Genomic DNA, 16705 nt, shown 5'->3' with positions numbered 1-16705 from the left:
CAAGAAGCTTCTTGGGATCTTTCTGCATGGAGTTTGCATGTTCTCCCTGTGCATGTGTGGGTTCTCTCCGGGTACTCCGGCTTCCTCCCACAGTCGAAAAATATGACGATCATTTAGTCTCTAAATTGTCCTTAGGTGTGCATGGTTGTGTGTCTTTTTGTTGCCCTGCGACAGACTGGCGCCCTGTCCAGGGTGTACCCCGCCTCCCGCCCGAAGACTGCCGGAGATGCGGCACCTGCCACATCGCGACCCCAACAAGGACTAAGGGGGAGAAGATGAATGGATGTCAGTAGCTAAGTTTATCCCTTTAGCTGGCAGTAATATGCTCAAAGTGGGTTTGCAACTACAATTGTTCAAAACATTAGAAATTATCTTTTTTAATTCTAAATTTTAAAGCCAAGTTAGGTTCATGGTGCAAAGTAAAACTCTGCTTTTTATGAATGGGAAATAAAAGCTCTGTGTTTGTAAGAACTAAAAAAAAAAAAAAAAGCTGAGACTATATAAAGTCTGGAAATTCATATCACAAATTGCAAACTTTAGCTACACTAAAACAACAAATATTAGCACAGTGATTAAAATGGAAATGGAGTGTAGGAACCCTGCATGGAAAACAATAAGTAGATTCATGCTGTTATTTCCCAGTAGAAGTTATAGACTGAGCCGCTTCATGCTTACCCATATTACAAACAACAGCAACATCACCAAAGAGGAGTTAACGTAACACAGGGATTAGTTCCAAAACAGTCATTAGCCCAAACAGCGTTCCAAACGAAGCACCCACACCAGAAACTGATCAAGCAACCAACTGTAGATTTAAAACGTAGAAAGACAGCAGACTTATTGATTTAACAGAGTCCCAAATGGATCAACGAAACCCAAAGCATTCCAAAGAAAAACAAGGGAGTAAAACAGGAATATAAGGGTTGGGGGCATTCACTCCATATAGATATGTTTATTGCTTACACAGTTCGGTCTCCTGCATAGGCATACTGAGTTTGAGGGACTGCAAAGCATCACCCGTGTGAACCGTGACCTCAGAACTAGACCCTTCAGCCATCTCTACCATCTTTGGTGGATAAGCAGCCACACCTGCGGAGGACTCTTGGCTCTGCAAGTTGATTGGAGAGCTGCTGCTCTGTGGAGGAGATCCGTTTGGAAGGGTGCCTCGTGCAGCACCAAAGCCATCTGTTGGTCTGTTTCCATTTGGCATCACATCTGAGGTGAGAGGACCTGAAATAGATGAGGAGAAAAATCTTGCTTTAAGTGTTTTTCAATTAGAAGGAAAGACGTTTCTCTTGTAATGAACCTGCTAAGGAGAATCACGACTACGTTTTTTATTCAAATTGTCCTCACAGATCAGAACTTACACTTTTACTTAGCTCTAAAGGATCCAGTTTCTCATCTTCCATTTACCAGCCATGTTATAGTATCCGACTTAAAAAAAACATCCCTGATTTCTGGTGAAAAAGGTGTTTTTGTCCTTTTTTTGATGTTTTCTACTACATCTCATCACTTACTTTTCTATTGTCTGTAGCTTCTAGCTAGAACAGAATCCTCTTACGCTGCAGAGTCCTTCAATATATGTGATTGTGATAGTGATATGTAAATACACTGGTCAAAAAATTAAACAACACAATATAAATTCAACTTAATCAAATTTCCGTGAAATCAAACTGTGCACTTAGGAAGCAAAACTGACTGACAATTAATTTCCAATGCTGTTGTGGAAATGGAATAGAAATGATTGGCAATTAGAAAGACCAGACCAATAAAGGAGTGGTTCTGCAGGTGGGGACCACAGGCCACTTCCTGGTACTGTGCTTTCAGGCTGATGTTTTGGTCACTTTTGAATCTTGGTGGTGCCTTCACACTCGCAGAAGCCTGAAACAACTCTACAACCTGCACAGATGGCTCAGGTAGTCAATGCTGTCTGTCAGTGTAGTGTCTAGAGGTTGGAGGCGTAACGAGGAGACAGATCAGTACACTAGGAGGTGTGGGAGAGGCCAACAAACCTGCAGACCACTACCTCCAACTTTGTGCAAGTAGGAATAGAAGGAGAACTGCCAGAGCCCTAAAAAATGACCTACATGTGTCTGCACAAACTGTTAGAAAACGACTCCATGAGGATGGTATGAGGGCCCGAAATCCACAAATGGGGGTTGTGCTCACAGCCCAAAACTGTGCAGGATGCTTAGCATTTGCCAGAGAACAACAGGATTGGCAAATTCACCGCTGGCGCCCTGAGCTAATTACAGATGAAAGCAGGTTCACACTGAGCACATGAGACAGACGTGACAGAGTCTGGAGACCAATGGAGAGCGATTTAACTGCCTGCAACATCCTTCAGCATGACCGGTTTGGTAGTGGGTCAATAATGGTGTGAGGTGGCACAGCCCTTTATGTGCTCAAAAGTGGTAGCATCATGTAGAGATAACATCCTGTCACAATCCATCCACCAACATCACATTGCATCACAGACTGCCCAGGAGTTGGCATATGCTTGAATCCAGGTCTGGAAGGAGGTCCCTTAAGTGACCAGCCACTACCTCATCAGGACCATCCCAGGCATTGTAGGGAGGTCATACAGGGACATGGAAGTCACACACAATACTGAGCCTAAATTTGACCTGTTGTAAGGACATTACATCAAAGTTGGATCAGAGTGTAGTGGGCTTTTCTACTTTAATTTGTATGTGACTCCAAATCCAGGCCTCCATTGGTTAATACGTTTGATTTCCATTTATGTTTTTTGTGTGATTTTGCAGTCAGCACATTAATCTTTGTAAAGAACAAAGTATTCAATGAGAGTATTTCATCCATTCAAATCTAGGATGTCTTATTTGAGTGTTCCCTGTACTTTTTTGAGCAGTGATATTTGAGCCCCTAAAGGTATTTCTTTTTTAATCAGTGAACATTTATCCAATCTCACTCTCCTGGGCTTCATTTCTGGGGGATCCACAAGATTCTTATTGGTAATATGGGACCATGATGACATTTTGTTTTGAAGACAAACATAGAAATGAAAAATACTTGTAAAGATTAAATAAAAAGAGCGTCCTTAGAGGACCAAAACTAATGTTTGTCTTTTAACATATTGTTATGTGCTTCGGGCACATTATGATTTTTGTCTATTTCTTTTCTTTGTTTTCTTACAGATTTTAGTTGAAGGATCTTTTGTTAATATATTTTGGGATTCTTTTAGCGAGTTAATTATGTTAATTTGTGGTGCTGTCGTCCGCCTATAAATAGGCTGGCTTTCAGCACGTTGGTGCGTTCCTTTCCAACTTCGTTTGGACGCCGCTTTCCACCTTTCCATTCGTTCCATCGTGCGCGGTGCGCACTTGTCTTGTCGCTGCGGCCTGCAGCGGACGTTCCAGCCTGCCATGCGGTATTTTTGTTAACTGTTTCTTACTTTTTNGTATAGGGTTGGCCCCCTGCTGTACCGTTTTATTCTGTTTGATCGGCCTGCCAGGTCCAACTTTCTGTTGTTACTTTGGGTTTCTATTTTTACTTTTGGGGCACGGGATTTGAGGGCCTTTAATTCTTTTTCTCTCCGCAGAAAATCTGAAGAAGCCGAACCAAGAAAAGCTAAATCGGAGAGAATTGATAAATAAAACTTTTTTGAACCCTCATCTTTTGTCTCGTGTCCTCAAATATGTTGTGCCCTTGGTGGACGTAACACATATCTTAAGAAAAAGCCTAAAATATGAACCAAAGCAGATGAATGGGATCATCCTGATAAACTGGCTCTACAACTTTATCAACAATGACTGAAACATACTGTTAAGATTACTAAAGCCTCCCTGTGGCTGCATTGCTTCTGAGCAACTGTGTTTCAAGAGCCTAATTTGCTCCTTCAGGCAATAAATGGTTACATCATAAATAAACTCTTGCTTATGCATGACTGACGCTTTTAATTGTTAGGACTTTTTTAAGGGTTAAGCTATTTGAACCACTCCTTTATTTAAAAGGGTTGATTCAGGAATGCAAAGTCACAAATGACTGTTAAAATAATACATTGATTAATATCTCATTAATGGAGGTTGGAATCCAGAGGAAGGACTGCTGTGTGATTAATAATACAATAAAACACATCCAGAATGCATCAATTGTTTCCTATTGTAGTTGAAATGACATGAGTTTTGCTGGATATTCAGGCAGTCAGATGGAGCCTCATTGCAGCGACTGTTCAGCTGACAGAAAGATTCTAGAAGACCAGATAGAGAGCTATAGAGTACGGTTGATTTCAAAGAGTGTGTTGGCTCAGATAATGACTGGATGCCTTATTGATACACCCAGGGCAGGTCAACCATAAGACAGGTTTATGTTTTTGCCAAGAAAAGTATTTTAAACAAGTAATAATAATAATAAGTAATAAAAAAAACCAAAAATATATAGTGCATAGTTTAGTTCAACGTTTTCCAGGCCAAGGACCCCTGAACTGATGGCGAGATGGAGCGGGGACCCTCTAATTATATATATTATATTATTGTGTTATATCAAACTAGTCCTATAGTCACTCTATTACAGATGGAGTCATATAAAGTAATTTCACCCTGTGAGGGGGATTATTAAAGCATTTCTGGTTCTGATTCCTGGTTGATGGGACAGGTGGTGTGAATGAAACGGTGTCCAGCTTGATAGAGTTCCTGTGTGTCGCTGAACGTGAGCATTGATGACTGAAAGACATCTTCTGCCTCCATTGATCTGTTTACTACAGTGTGTTGAATTCATGTTAATGTGGATTTAAAGACATTTCAATTAGCGGAAAAAATTGCAGGGGGTAATATAAAAAATTAACTTTCGCAACCCGCATGCAGCACCTCCGTGGACCCCCTGTTGAAGACCTCCAATATAGTGGATCAAGCAGAATGTCATCCTCCCAATTTAAAGATATAATGGAGGATTTGTCGCAAATTTTTGAAAATGAAAAAATTTGTAATTTAAAAACCAAGAAAACAGCAAAGTTACTTTAAAAACCTTTATTTTAAATTACGTTTTTCAAAGTTTCTTTTCTGGATTACATCTTTTTTCCGATTTCTATTTATAAAACCTGTCATTTACTTGCAACAATATTGAAAATAAAAATAAAATTTTATAATTCCTTAGTTAATGAAGGTCTTGTTGTTTTAGTTTGTATTTTGCACAAAACCAAACTTAAGGTATAGTGGAGGATTTTCCCAAGTTTTATAAAAGACCCACCCTCTCCACTTAAAAAAAAAAAAAAACAGATGCACAACCCTGTATCCGAAAGGGAACACCTATTATAAGCGTGCGATAGTGTGCACAAGCCCATTTCTCCTGATGCACGCTCTGTTTAAAAGTTGCTGTTTGCATCGCTCATAAAAGTTTTTTCCAAAAGAAGATTTGCTATTTTTTCACTATGTCAGCCTCACCACCTGTAGTGAAAATGGGGATGAGCATGTAGGACGGCCTTATGTAAACATATAACCAGAATGATTGACAATTAGGAGGACCACTTATTTTGATGATCCACCTGGAAAAAGAACATCCTCCACTATACCTTTAATGTTCATTGTGATCTATGCCTACTAGCAAAACACTTCATTCAGAAATGAAAGTCATCCCACAGGCCCTTTATCATTTTACTCAAATTAATCATAAAATTTTAAGTTTTTAGTTGGGTGGTTTCAGCTGTTAATTTAATCAAAATAAATGCAAAAGCCTCAGAGAAACAGCTCATCCTGTGCAAAGCTGTTAAACCAACTGTTTAACAGAAGCTGCTTTTTTAAATTAATTCTGCCCTAAATTATCTCTTATTCATCCAAAGCTTAAAGAAAAAATCATTTTCTTTCAAATCTTGTTTTGTGTAGAACATCAACATAGCTGCCCTCTTTTTTGATGATGACTAACCAGACTTCTGTTCAGCTATTTAGCATGTTAGTTCAAAGAACTGTATGGAGCAGCAAATGCTCAGCCTTGGCAGCAATCATCCAAACAGCTCATGCATGCTAGAAAACCAGCTTTGGAGAAAGAAACTAGCAGCAACAAGCCTAAAGAAAAGGATCTGCAGAACAAATCGCAGTTAAAACTAAACAAGGTAAACCTGATAGGGTGAGGAGGAGTCCCATGCAGATCCAGATTTAGAAGACCAGTGACCTTCCTCCTGTCACTGACAAGGCACTGAGGGGTTGCTTTTTGCACATAATATTCATTCAAAGAATCACAATAAAAAAAGCCTTACCCAATCTGTACAGCACTCACCATTTTGAATATCCTTTGTTATTTGGAAGTTCTCCAGCCCTTTTTTTAAAGCCTTACATTCCACAGTGGAATCCTCCTCCTTTTTGCATCCTATAACTTGCTCTTCTTGATTTTCCTCCATCTCAACAACCTCCAATGATTGGCTACAGTCCAGTGAGAGGAGTAACAGTCACAGTACTGCTGGTGCTTTATTGCAAAGAAAGTCTTATTTAAACCATCGCCTGGGGACCGAGACTACCCAGGAACATGTCTGTGCCAGGGAGGACTTCAATCCGAGATCACTGCAGAGAGAAAATAATGAAAATCAATAGACCAGTCATCATGCAGCGTCTTACCAGCAATACTTTGCAGTCATCTCCGGTGTTACATAACAACACAGCCGACTTTAAGGATAAACTAGTGGCTACTGTTAAAAAAATTAAGTGTGTACCCTTAAAATAATCTTAGATTTGAAGTAGGGCTGTGTCAAATACGTATTTAAATCAATAACTTAAACTTATAGTTTTACACCAAAATGTGATTTTTTTTTTTTTTAAACCTTTTTTATTTCTGACATTTTCAAACAAATTGTACAAATGTGATCTCCCGAATTCCTAAGTATGAGTCTGGAAACCCAGCAGGAGTCATAGTGATGCAAGGAAAGCTCGATGTATTTATGTATTCTGTCAGCCAGATATCCAAGTAATTAAATCTTTGTAGAAACCTTTAGATTCATGTTTGGCTGATTCTTGCTTTGTCTGCATGTGTTCATGTGCAGAAGTAAAATGTAGACAACCGAATTAGTTTCACTTTTCATATCAATCACAATAAACATAGTAGCTGATGCTAAAATCTGAATAAATAAGAAAAGCAAGACAAACTCACAATAAACACAAAGAAAACCATGCTTGATGGAAGTGATACAGACTATAACTGTTTAATTAAAATAATCTATATTACTATTAAGTTGCTTTTGTGGGAATGGAGTCAAGTTTTAATTTTTCGGTCTAGTTTAATCTCTTCATATTTAACATCCACAAACAGAGAGATTAAAATTGGATTATATGCCTTATTGTCCCATAGTGGGGAAATTCAGGTGTGTCAGCAGCAAATTAAAAAGTACAAATACTTTGTTACTGTTCTCAAGTACACTTTTTAGGTATCTATACTTTACTCCATTACTTATTTTTCTTCCTACTTCTTACTTCTACTCATTACATTTTCACTCAAGTATCTGTACTTTCTATTCCTTACATTTTTAAAACAAACATTACTCATTACACTTGGCTTCAGTTTAATGTTTATAAATATTTATTTCACGTCATGTGCGCCATCCAATGCAGATCATTGGCGCCATCCACATCTAGTGAAAACTAGTGTAATTGGATGAGTTGTATAACGCAAACACTCATTGGTTAGCTAAAGGAAATCATCAGAAGCAAACAGGTGTTCTTCAAACTGTAAATGTGAATTGTCTATGCCATGCTACAATGTTGGATTCAGAAAAGATGTTGAAATGTCTGAAAGGTTGGATACACGTGAGAGCGTATTGGGAGATGGAGACAGAGACCAACAAGAATCCCTCATCTGCCCTATCTCAAAGAATTTTTCAAAACAGTCGAAAAATTGAGCTTTTAATTCATATAGTGGCATCTGGCCTTTTTCTTAAAGGTTACTTTATACTTTTATACTTTAAGTAGTTTTTGGAGCACATACCTCTTCACTTTTACTTGAGTAAAGAGGTCAAGTTGATACTTCAACTTTTACCAGAGCATTTTTAAACTGCAGTATCAAATGTATGTATGTTTGACACCACTGAGTTTTACACAAGTTACCACAATATACTAAAGGTAACACGACTAAAATATCAAGACTATTTTTCAGTTTGTTTTCCCTCTATGGGTATATTTCAAACTGCTACGTGCACATTTTTGTTTACCTTTTATAAGAGGGTATAATAAATGCTGAGAAATATTATAGGCACAAATGAGCAAATATGAAATCAATATGCTTCAGATTCCTGCAGGTCATGTTGTCATCAAGATGAATCAAAACTTAATTTTTTTCCTTTGATTAAAGCTGTTTGTGGAAACCCCAATTTCAATTAGGAAACACATTACTGAAGAGCAGCTGCGACAAAAAACAAAAACAAGCAAACATGTTATTATTCTCAACAGCCCCGTGTGTTATTCAAGCTCTATTCAGAATGGTAAAATGGTTCAATTCAAATCTTTCGGGAAATTGGCTCCAGTGTTTATGGCTGCAGCAAGACGTCAGCGCACAGACAACCAGACATTGTGTTATTGTGTATTTGTGTATTTAGCAAATATTCTACTTTTACTGTTTGTTTGTTTTTTAAAGCAAGATATAGGATGTGGTAGATTGTGCAACAATATCCTCCAAAACTCATTTGTGTTTCAAAGCATTTAGACAACCAATCACTTTAATAACCTTTGACTTGGAAAAAAAAATATCAGTCCCACAGCTGACAGGTTATTCTCTTCAATTCGGGTACATCTATGTTAGGCAGCACGATTAAAACCGGAAACTGATACAATAAATATAAAGATTTTATCAATATTAGTTAACATGATGTTAACATTCACTGGTCAGAGGCAGGTGACAGATCAGGCACTGTTTAGCTAAGCTAGTTAGCATGCTAAAAAATACACATCGGTGTGTATGCAAAGGGAAGCTAACGTTGCTAACTTCCTAGCTAATATGAACGACACCACTGCAAATGTCTGTTTTTAAATATTGTAATTAATTTAACCGATTACCCAACGTCATAAAAGTATATCACTACGTCCAGGTACAAATGATAAGATGACATAGTCCGTAAATAATAATAAAAACTCACCGTTTCGGTCAGCTTCGCCTTTTACTACGTGGCTGTTTAGTTTCCGTTCCTATATTCGTCCGACGAGAAACAGACAACTGCAGTGTAAAGCGGTGGAAGAAAAGGACCTTGCAAGAATAAAAATATTCTGAAGTTATCGTTAAAATGCAAAATGATATATTTATAATAATAACACGAATCATTAAATTGCGAAGACTGTGTTTGTGAGGCGTCGTGTGGTAGAGGGACATAGAATTAAAGGGAAGTAGATTCGGCGTTGGCTTTGACACGATACGTCAGCGCCTCCTCCATGTTGTGTATGGCAAACGCGCTTTGTCAATCGTTACTACGTTGTTTGGAGATTGTTAAAAAAAAAAAAAAAAACAGAAAATAACAAAATAATTAAAAGGATGGTTTTTAATTCATATTTCATCTGATATAATATTTATTCGTTGTAGGGCAATAAAATATATTTGAGACAAAAGTTAATGCCTAATCAAAATAGAACTCACATTTCCATGAGAAGAAGAACATGATTATACAATTTTTTGTATAAATAAGCATAATACCGTTCTTACATTGGTACAACAACCAAACCCCTTATTCAAGTGACATTTTAGCACATGTGTAATTGTATCGCGTTTCTTAAGGTTTAATGTTGGGCCTATTTATAGAATAATGATGGATAATAGATCAGTACAAATAAAATATTTAAAGAGGTCATATTACCTTATACTGAAGAGGAAATACTCAAGGAAGGGGAGTTTCAAGCAAAAAATATAAATTTACAAAATAAAAGGGTGTAGCAAGATAAATCGTATGGAGTCCAGTCTTTGAAAACTAATTCAATTGAAAACTTGTGGAAGAACACTAAAGTTCTGGAGAAATGCAGAGAGGTTTCTAAATGCTGTCTGAACCCACTACCTTTTAATTTATTTATTCATTTATTTTTATTTTTAATTTTTTGTCATTATGATGTCACAAGAAACCAGGAGCTTCTGTGTACTAGACATGCACTTTGACCAACTAAGCCACAAAGCCCTAAAGTTCAGCTTCACGTCTCTGTTGTTGTTATTCTCAGACACAGTGGTTATATAACTAAAATTACTGCAGAAATGAACAGGAAATCTTAACTTGAATTGAAAAAAAAAAAAGAAAGAAATTCAGACATTGAAATTATTTTGTAACAAAAATAGAAGAACCCTGTCCTGCAAATGCCTCAAAGTATCAAAACAGAGAATAGAAAAGAAAAAAAAAACTAAACTTAAACCTCTGGTTTTAAAAGAAAACAACAAAAAAACAAATTTTTGTGCCTCATCAGAAATGCCACTCACAACATGGCAGCAACATTGCTGCAAAGGGCGGACGTTATTCAGCATCTATCTTTATACATCTATGCTAAAATGCTTCACTCCTGTGTTTAACAGCTGATCTCTGCATTCCAGCTGTGAAACTCACATGTGAGACATGTCAAACTGCCTATAGTTCATTGAGTGCATGAAGTCTATTAAGGGGTAATATTATATCATCCCTGGGCTTTATGTAATAAGATTAAACTGGATTCTACTTTGAGGATTTAAGTTAAGCTACATTCAGCCTTATGCTTAATCATATCACATACACAGTAAACTTACTGTGAACTAATATTGATTAAAACTCCCCTATTTGTTCTTTGATCCACACGAATAGTTGTGCAAATGTATTTATGTATTTATCATCAACTTATAATTTAATCAGAAAATAGCGCAAAATTATTATGAAATAGAGGGGCAATAACACCTGGTTTAATGGCTGAAAATGTAAAAAGTGTGTAAAAACTTTTTCAGCAATTACAGCTACAGTGTAGATATTAAATCTTTTGTTTATTCTTCTTTGCAGAACAACCTAAAATCAGTCAGTAGGGAAGATAATGTCAGCATCAGTTTAGAGATCAGCTTTTACAGGTATTTTGATGTCAAAATAATAGAGGGGGCATTTTGAAGCCGATTTTGCTTTTTGTCCTTGAATTTACACGATAAAAAAAGACACAATGATAACGACTGTTATACCAGTCTCAATCTAAACAAAAAAGAAAAATTTATAAACTAAACTTTAACAATAGATATGAAATGGAGGGATATATGTGTGTGCTTTACTTGATGGTGTACATATGCAGAAATACATAAATAATAAATGCTAATATCAGTTGGCCGATGTATCGGTGTGTCTCTCCTTCAGCTTTCAAACCCTCTCACAAATTCTGAATTTGAGTTGATATAAAATTTATCTGGGTCATTCTTTCAAATAAATATGTTTAAATGCATTTAATTGCTGTTTTGGCTGTAGCTCAAATAGCGCTTTCCCCCTGGTTCCACTTGGTCTGGTTGGGGTCATTATAAATGACCCCTCACCCCCCCCAGCATGGACTGTTCGCCCTGCTGCCCTCTGGGAAGAGGCTTCGCAGCATTCAATGCAGGTCCAGCAGATTCTGAAACAGCTTCCTCCCCTCTGCCATCAGACAGCTGGATGTTGAAAAAAAGAAAAGAAAAAAAGAGATAAAAAAAAAAGCTGAATGTTGAAAGAACTGTAAATCATATCACAGTCGCTGCATTAAAGTAAATGACAGGGTAATTCTTTGGATTACATTTTGAGGGTTACTTTTGTGACCTTCTAAGCAAATGTGAATTATTAGATGATGGTGTACAGGTTCTAATTTGCAAACTTTTCTTATGCCTATTTTTGTGGACACAGCTGGAAGTTGAAGAAAAATGAAAAAAATTCGAAAAACAGGAAACAAAAAAAAAAAAAAGCTGAATGTTCTCTGCATCAAACTGACAATATCAATGTGTTTTTTGTTTTTTTTGCACCATGTTTTTTTTTGCTCCCAATGTTTGATCACTGCTGCACTTTAAGAATTGGAAATATCATGACAGCTGTACAAACCAAAATTTCGTTTTGTATACACTGTATACAAAATTACAATAAAGTTGGTCTATGTCTCCACTCTCCACTTTCCCAGTTAAAAAAATGTTTCCATTGCTGCTCGTTTGGACCTGCTCAGGAGTAGGTATTATCAGAGATAAATAGGAACTATTTAAAAAAGTACCGCTACTGAATGAAATATTTGGTGTTGCGGAGTAGAACCAGGCCAACCTTCACCTCGGCTGATAAATCTTCTGGGGCCTCTAAGAAGCTTTCATGCAGGACTACTTCATTACTTCCATTCATATTTCCATCAACTCCAATGAACTTCAGTATCCTCCATATAAATTATAATTTAATTATAACATATAATTAAAATCTAAACAACCTTGTGTTACATTGTAGCAATGAATTTTTAATGCAGGCCAAAAAGTTTAATTTCTTCCTCCTGACCAGACAGAGCACAGTTTATATCTCTGTATAGGCTTTCTTTTGCAAATGTTTTTATAGATTTCTAAGGGTGGGATGTTGTAAGGTATTGACTGGGCACCCTTTATGCATCTATTGTGGTTTAATTATCAATGTTAGACATGTATCTGCATGCCTTGCATCCCTCCTTGCTGAATTACTGCAAATAAAGCCTTCTAGGGAAACAACATTTTTAAGAAGTGTACTTATTTTGGGTTTTCTCCCAAAAATGATAAATTTTTAGAGAAAGTTGAGATATACAATATTCTCTTTAACTATCTGATAATTGTTATTGATTGCATTTAGAGTAGGAGTAGATATGGAATTTAAACAAGAGCACAAGAAATACATAAAAATGGTTGGAATACCACACTCAGGTCTCTAAACATTAATTCCATAAATTGGATCAAAAAAGTTTTTCATAATAATTAGTCTTTCCATAATAATAGATTTGTTTTATATTTTATCATAAGTAAAGTACAAATATGTATTATTAAACCAAGAAAAATTCAGTTAAAGGTACATGACCACAATAAATATTAGCAGTTCAGCTTTCTTTGTCGCCATCTAGTGGTAATATTAAGAACGACCTAAATGGACAGTCTTCAGGCCACTTCTCACTGTACTTTAACCCCTTTGATTTTTATAACACATATATACCGTATTTAAGTATTAAATTATATTTAAGTAAATGACAGGATAATTCCTTGGATTCAATTTTGTGGGTTACAATTGTGATTTTCTAACCAAAGTTGGATTATTAAATTATGATTTAAAAGGTTCTATTTTGCAAACTGGTTTTTAAGCTTGTGATGTCTATTGAAGATTCTCCCTGCTAACATCTAAAATAACTTTTTGAAAATAAAAAAATAAACATAAATAAAACATGTGTTACTACAAAATGTAATTTCCCTTTTGGATTAATAACGGATTTTAGAATATATTTAGTCAACTCTATGGAAGAGGATTAGGGCCAAATAAAAATAAAAATAAAAAAGTTAACAATTTTTTATATTTCAGTTTAATATGGGAAAAACATATTTTTTTATTTTTTCCCAGAATTCAGACTTTAATCTCAGAATTCAGACTTTTTTTTCTGAGAATGCTGACTTTAATCTCAGAATTTTGGATCTTACTCTTAAAGGGCACCATGAGGAAAGAGATGTGGGAGCTCTCAGCTTCACTAACAAAGATGAGTTGTTTGGGAGGGCCAGAAACACTTTGGAGGAAAATGATGGAATTAGGCGACTTTTTACGTGCCTGAGGGGTCCCCGCTGATGCTATTACATTAATGGAAGAGCAGAAGGTGATTAAAACAAGAGAGCTAGTTTAGTCTCTAGACATGGCTTGATGTTAACATGTTTGTTAGCTGTCAAAATTCAGTCAGAATTATGAGAAAAAAGTCAGAATTATGAGATGAAAGTCGGAATTCCAAGAAAAAAGGTCAGAATTCTGAGATTAAAGTCAGAATGCTGAGATTAAGGTCAGAATTCTGAGAAAAACACAGAATTCTGAGATAAAAGTCAGATATCTGGGATTACAGTTTTTTGGATTGCTTACACACTAAAGTTAAAAGTAGTACACTATTAGCAAAACACTCAAGAAGCAAAACATCAGCCCATATTTGCACAACTATAAGCACATTGTCAACCTCACTATTGTCGCAAAACTCTACACACAGTGATTTGCAAAACACTAAACACACTTAACATACATTACACACAAAAATCTATTATGAAGTCACTTCCTTGCAATACCAAAGCACTGACTGTCAAATTACAACACCTTCCAACCAATTGATTCAAAACAGTCATCAGGTGTGCAAACACTTGTTTGCTTAATTGTAGACACACCAATCAGGTGTATAAGCACTATAAAAAGCAGCAGGTGAGTTCATCGGTCTTCAAGCACAATGGAAAGAGTCAGAGAAATAGTAAGACGAGGTGGAGGACGAGTTGGAGGAGAAGGACAAGGAGGAAGGGGAGGAAGAGGAATCAACAGAGGAGGAAGAGATGGAAGCCATGCTGGAGGTAGAGGAAGAGGAAGACAAGAACAAGCTCAAAGAGGACCGAATCTGACAAATGAGATCCGCGCAACACTGGTTGACCACGTTGTCAACCACGGCCTGACGCTGAGGGAGGCTGGACTGCGAATACAGCCAAATCTTATCCGATACACAGTGGCAAGTGTGATAAGAACATTTCAACTGGAAAATGGGTAAAAATATCATCATATCAAAAACATCTGCACGGTTTCAGCAACTGCTTACAGTACTGTATTCTATGCACTATCAGCACTTCTGTTACCTTTTCCTGTGAAATTACTGTTCTATTGTTTACTGTTCTTTTTTCTACATAGGATTGAGGGTCAGGAACGACGAGAACATGAAGGAGGGGAAGAAACATCATTAGCCACAGAGCTATAGTCAATGTCCCAGGGCAACGTGGGGGTAATATAACACTCTGTGCAGCCATTACACAGAATAGGTTCCTCCACCGCCATGCCCATATGGGCCCTTACAACACAGCACTCATACTTACATTCTTGGACCAATTGCACAACATAACAGCAGCAAATCAAATCGATCATATGCAATACATTGTTGTCTGGGACAATGTGTCTTTCCACCGCTCTGCTCTGGTTCAGAAGCCACATTTCACCGTCCTATATCTTCCACCATACTCTCCATTTCTCAACCCTATAGAAGAGTTTTTCTCGGCGTGGCGGTGGAAGGTATATGATCTCCGTCTCCAGGCTGAGGTACCCCTCATCCAAGCCATGGAGGAGGCCTGTGACCAGATGGAGGTAGCAGCACTGCACGGATGGATTCATCATTCAAGACGTTTCTTTCCCAGGTGTCTTGCTAATGACAACATTGCCTGCGATGTTGATGAAATTCTCTGGCCAGATCCAGCTAGGCGAAGAGACAATGTCTAGTTTTTGTTTCGTTTTGTTTTTTACAGTAAACTTACAGTACAATACGTAAAGTGACATTTTGTTACAGTGTTATGAATCTTCATGTCAACATTTTGGGCGTGTTGAGAAATAACTGACTTTCTTCAGTCTGCAACATTGGTCTTGTGTAGTGTTTGGTGAATTTACATTATATTTGTACTTTGTTGATGGTAGCCAACTCTAATCATAGGGAAGTAGAAGTGCTAAAAGTGTTTTAGGTTTATCACAGCAGAGTGTAACTCGTGCAAACAGAGTATAGTAATGTGAAACGTGTGTGTTTCATATGGTAACAAAGTGTGGTTTTTAAACAGAAGTGTATAGTTTTTACAAGAGTGTTTAATTATGCAAAGGATCTGTAGTGTTTTGCTAATTGGGTGTGTGGTTGTGCTAATTGTGTGTGGTGTTTTGAAAACACGGGCCCTGTTTTGAAAATCGTGCTTAAACAATCGAAAAAAACTGTAAAGTCAGAATTCTGAGAGAAAAAGTCAGAATTAAGAGATAAAAGTCAGAATTCTGAGGAAAATGTCAGAATTTTAAAATTAATGTCAGAATTCTGAGATTAAAGTAAGAAATCTGAGAAAAGGTCAGCATTCTGAGATTAAAGACATAATTCTGAGGAATAGGTCATAATTCTGAGAAGAAAGTCAGAATTATGAGATTAAAGTCAGAATTTTCAGAAAAAAAGTCTGAATTCTGAAATTAAAGTCAGAATTATGAGATAAAAGTCAGAATTCTGAGAAAAATGCCAGAATTTTAAGATTAATGTCAGAATTATGAGATTAAAGTCAGAATTCTGAGAAGAAAGTCAGAATTATGAGATTAAATTCAGAATTTGAGAAAAAAAGTCTGAATTCTGAAATTAAAGTCAGAATTACGAGATAAAAGTCTTGATTCTGAGATTAAAATCCCAATTCTGAGAAAAAAGTCATAGAGATTAAAGTCATAATTTTGAGAAAAAAGTCAGAATTATGAGATTAAAGTCATAATTCTGAGAAGAAAGTCAGAATTCTGAGATTAAAGTCATAATTTTGAGAAGAAAGTCAGAATTCTGAGACTAAAGTCAGAATTCTAAGAAAAAAGTCTGAATTCTGAAATTAAAGTCAGAATTACGAGATAAAAGTCTTGATTCTGAGATTAAACTCCCAATTCTGAGAAAAAAGTCATAGGGATTAAAGTCAGAATTTTGAGAAAAAAGTCAGAATTCTGAGATTAAAGTCATAACTCTGAGATTAAAGTCATAATTCTGAGATTAAAGTCATAATTCTGAGAAGAAAGTCAGAATTCTGAGATTAAAGTCATAATTCTGAGAAGAAAGTCAGAATTCTGAGATAAAACACT

At 36.5% G+C, this 16705-nt stretch overlaps 1 protein-coding gene across 3 annotated transcripts in view; it reads right to left on the bottom strand.

The window, feature by feature from the left end:
• The window catches only part of golga3 (golgin A3), a 30661-nt gene extending 21379 nt beyond the window's left edge, over window positions 1-9282 (bottom strand). The window contains exons 1-3 of one of the 3 annotated variants that reach the window (XM_015383034.1): window positions 9065-9282; window positions 6226-6506; window positions 1090-1230 (exon numbers count right to left, since the gene is read on the bottom strand). In XM_015383034.1, coding sequence (XP_015238520.1) covers window positions 1090-1230; window positions 6226-6346 — 262 coding nt within the window. In that variant the 5' untranslated portion in view covers window positions 6347-6506; window positions 9065-9282. Of the gene's footprint in view, window positions 1-963; window positions 1231-6225; window positions 6507-9064 lie in introns of those variants that run through there. The other 2 variants (XM_015383032.1, XM_015383033.1) reach the window with 2 other exon arrangements.
• Between the last annotated feature and the right edge of the window lie 7423 nt (window positions 9283-16705).

This window comes from Cyprinodon variegatus, unplaced genomic scaffold (genome assembly GCF_000732505.1).
Source record: "Cyprinodon variegatus isolate N-32 unplaced genomic scaffold, C_variegatus-1.0 Scaffold273, whole genome shotgun sequence".
Taxonomy (NCBI): domain Eukaryota; kingdom Metazoa; phylum Chordata; class Actinopteri; order Cyprinodontiformes; family Cyprinodontidae; genus Cyprinodon; species Cyprinodon variegatus.
This window is presented reverse-complemented; position numbering and strand designations above follow the sequence as displayed.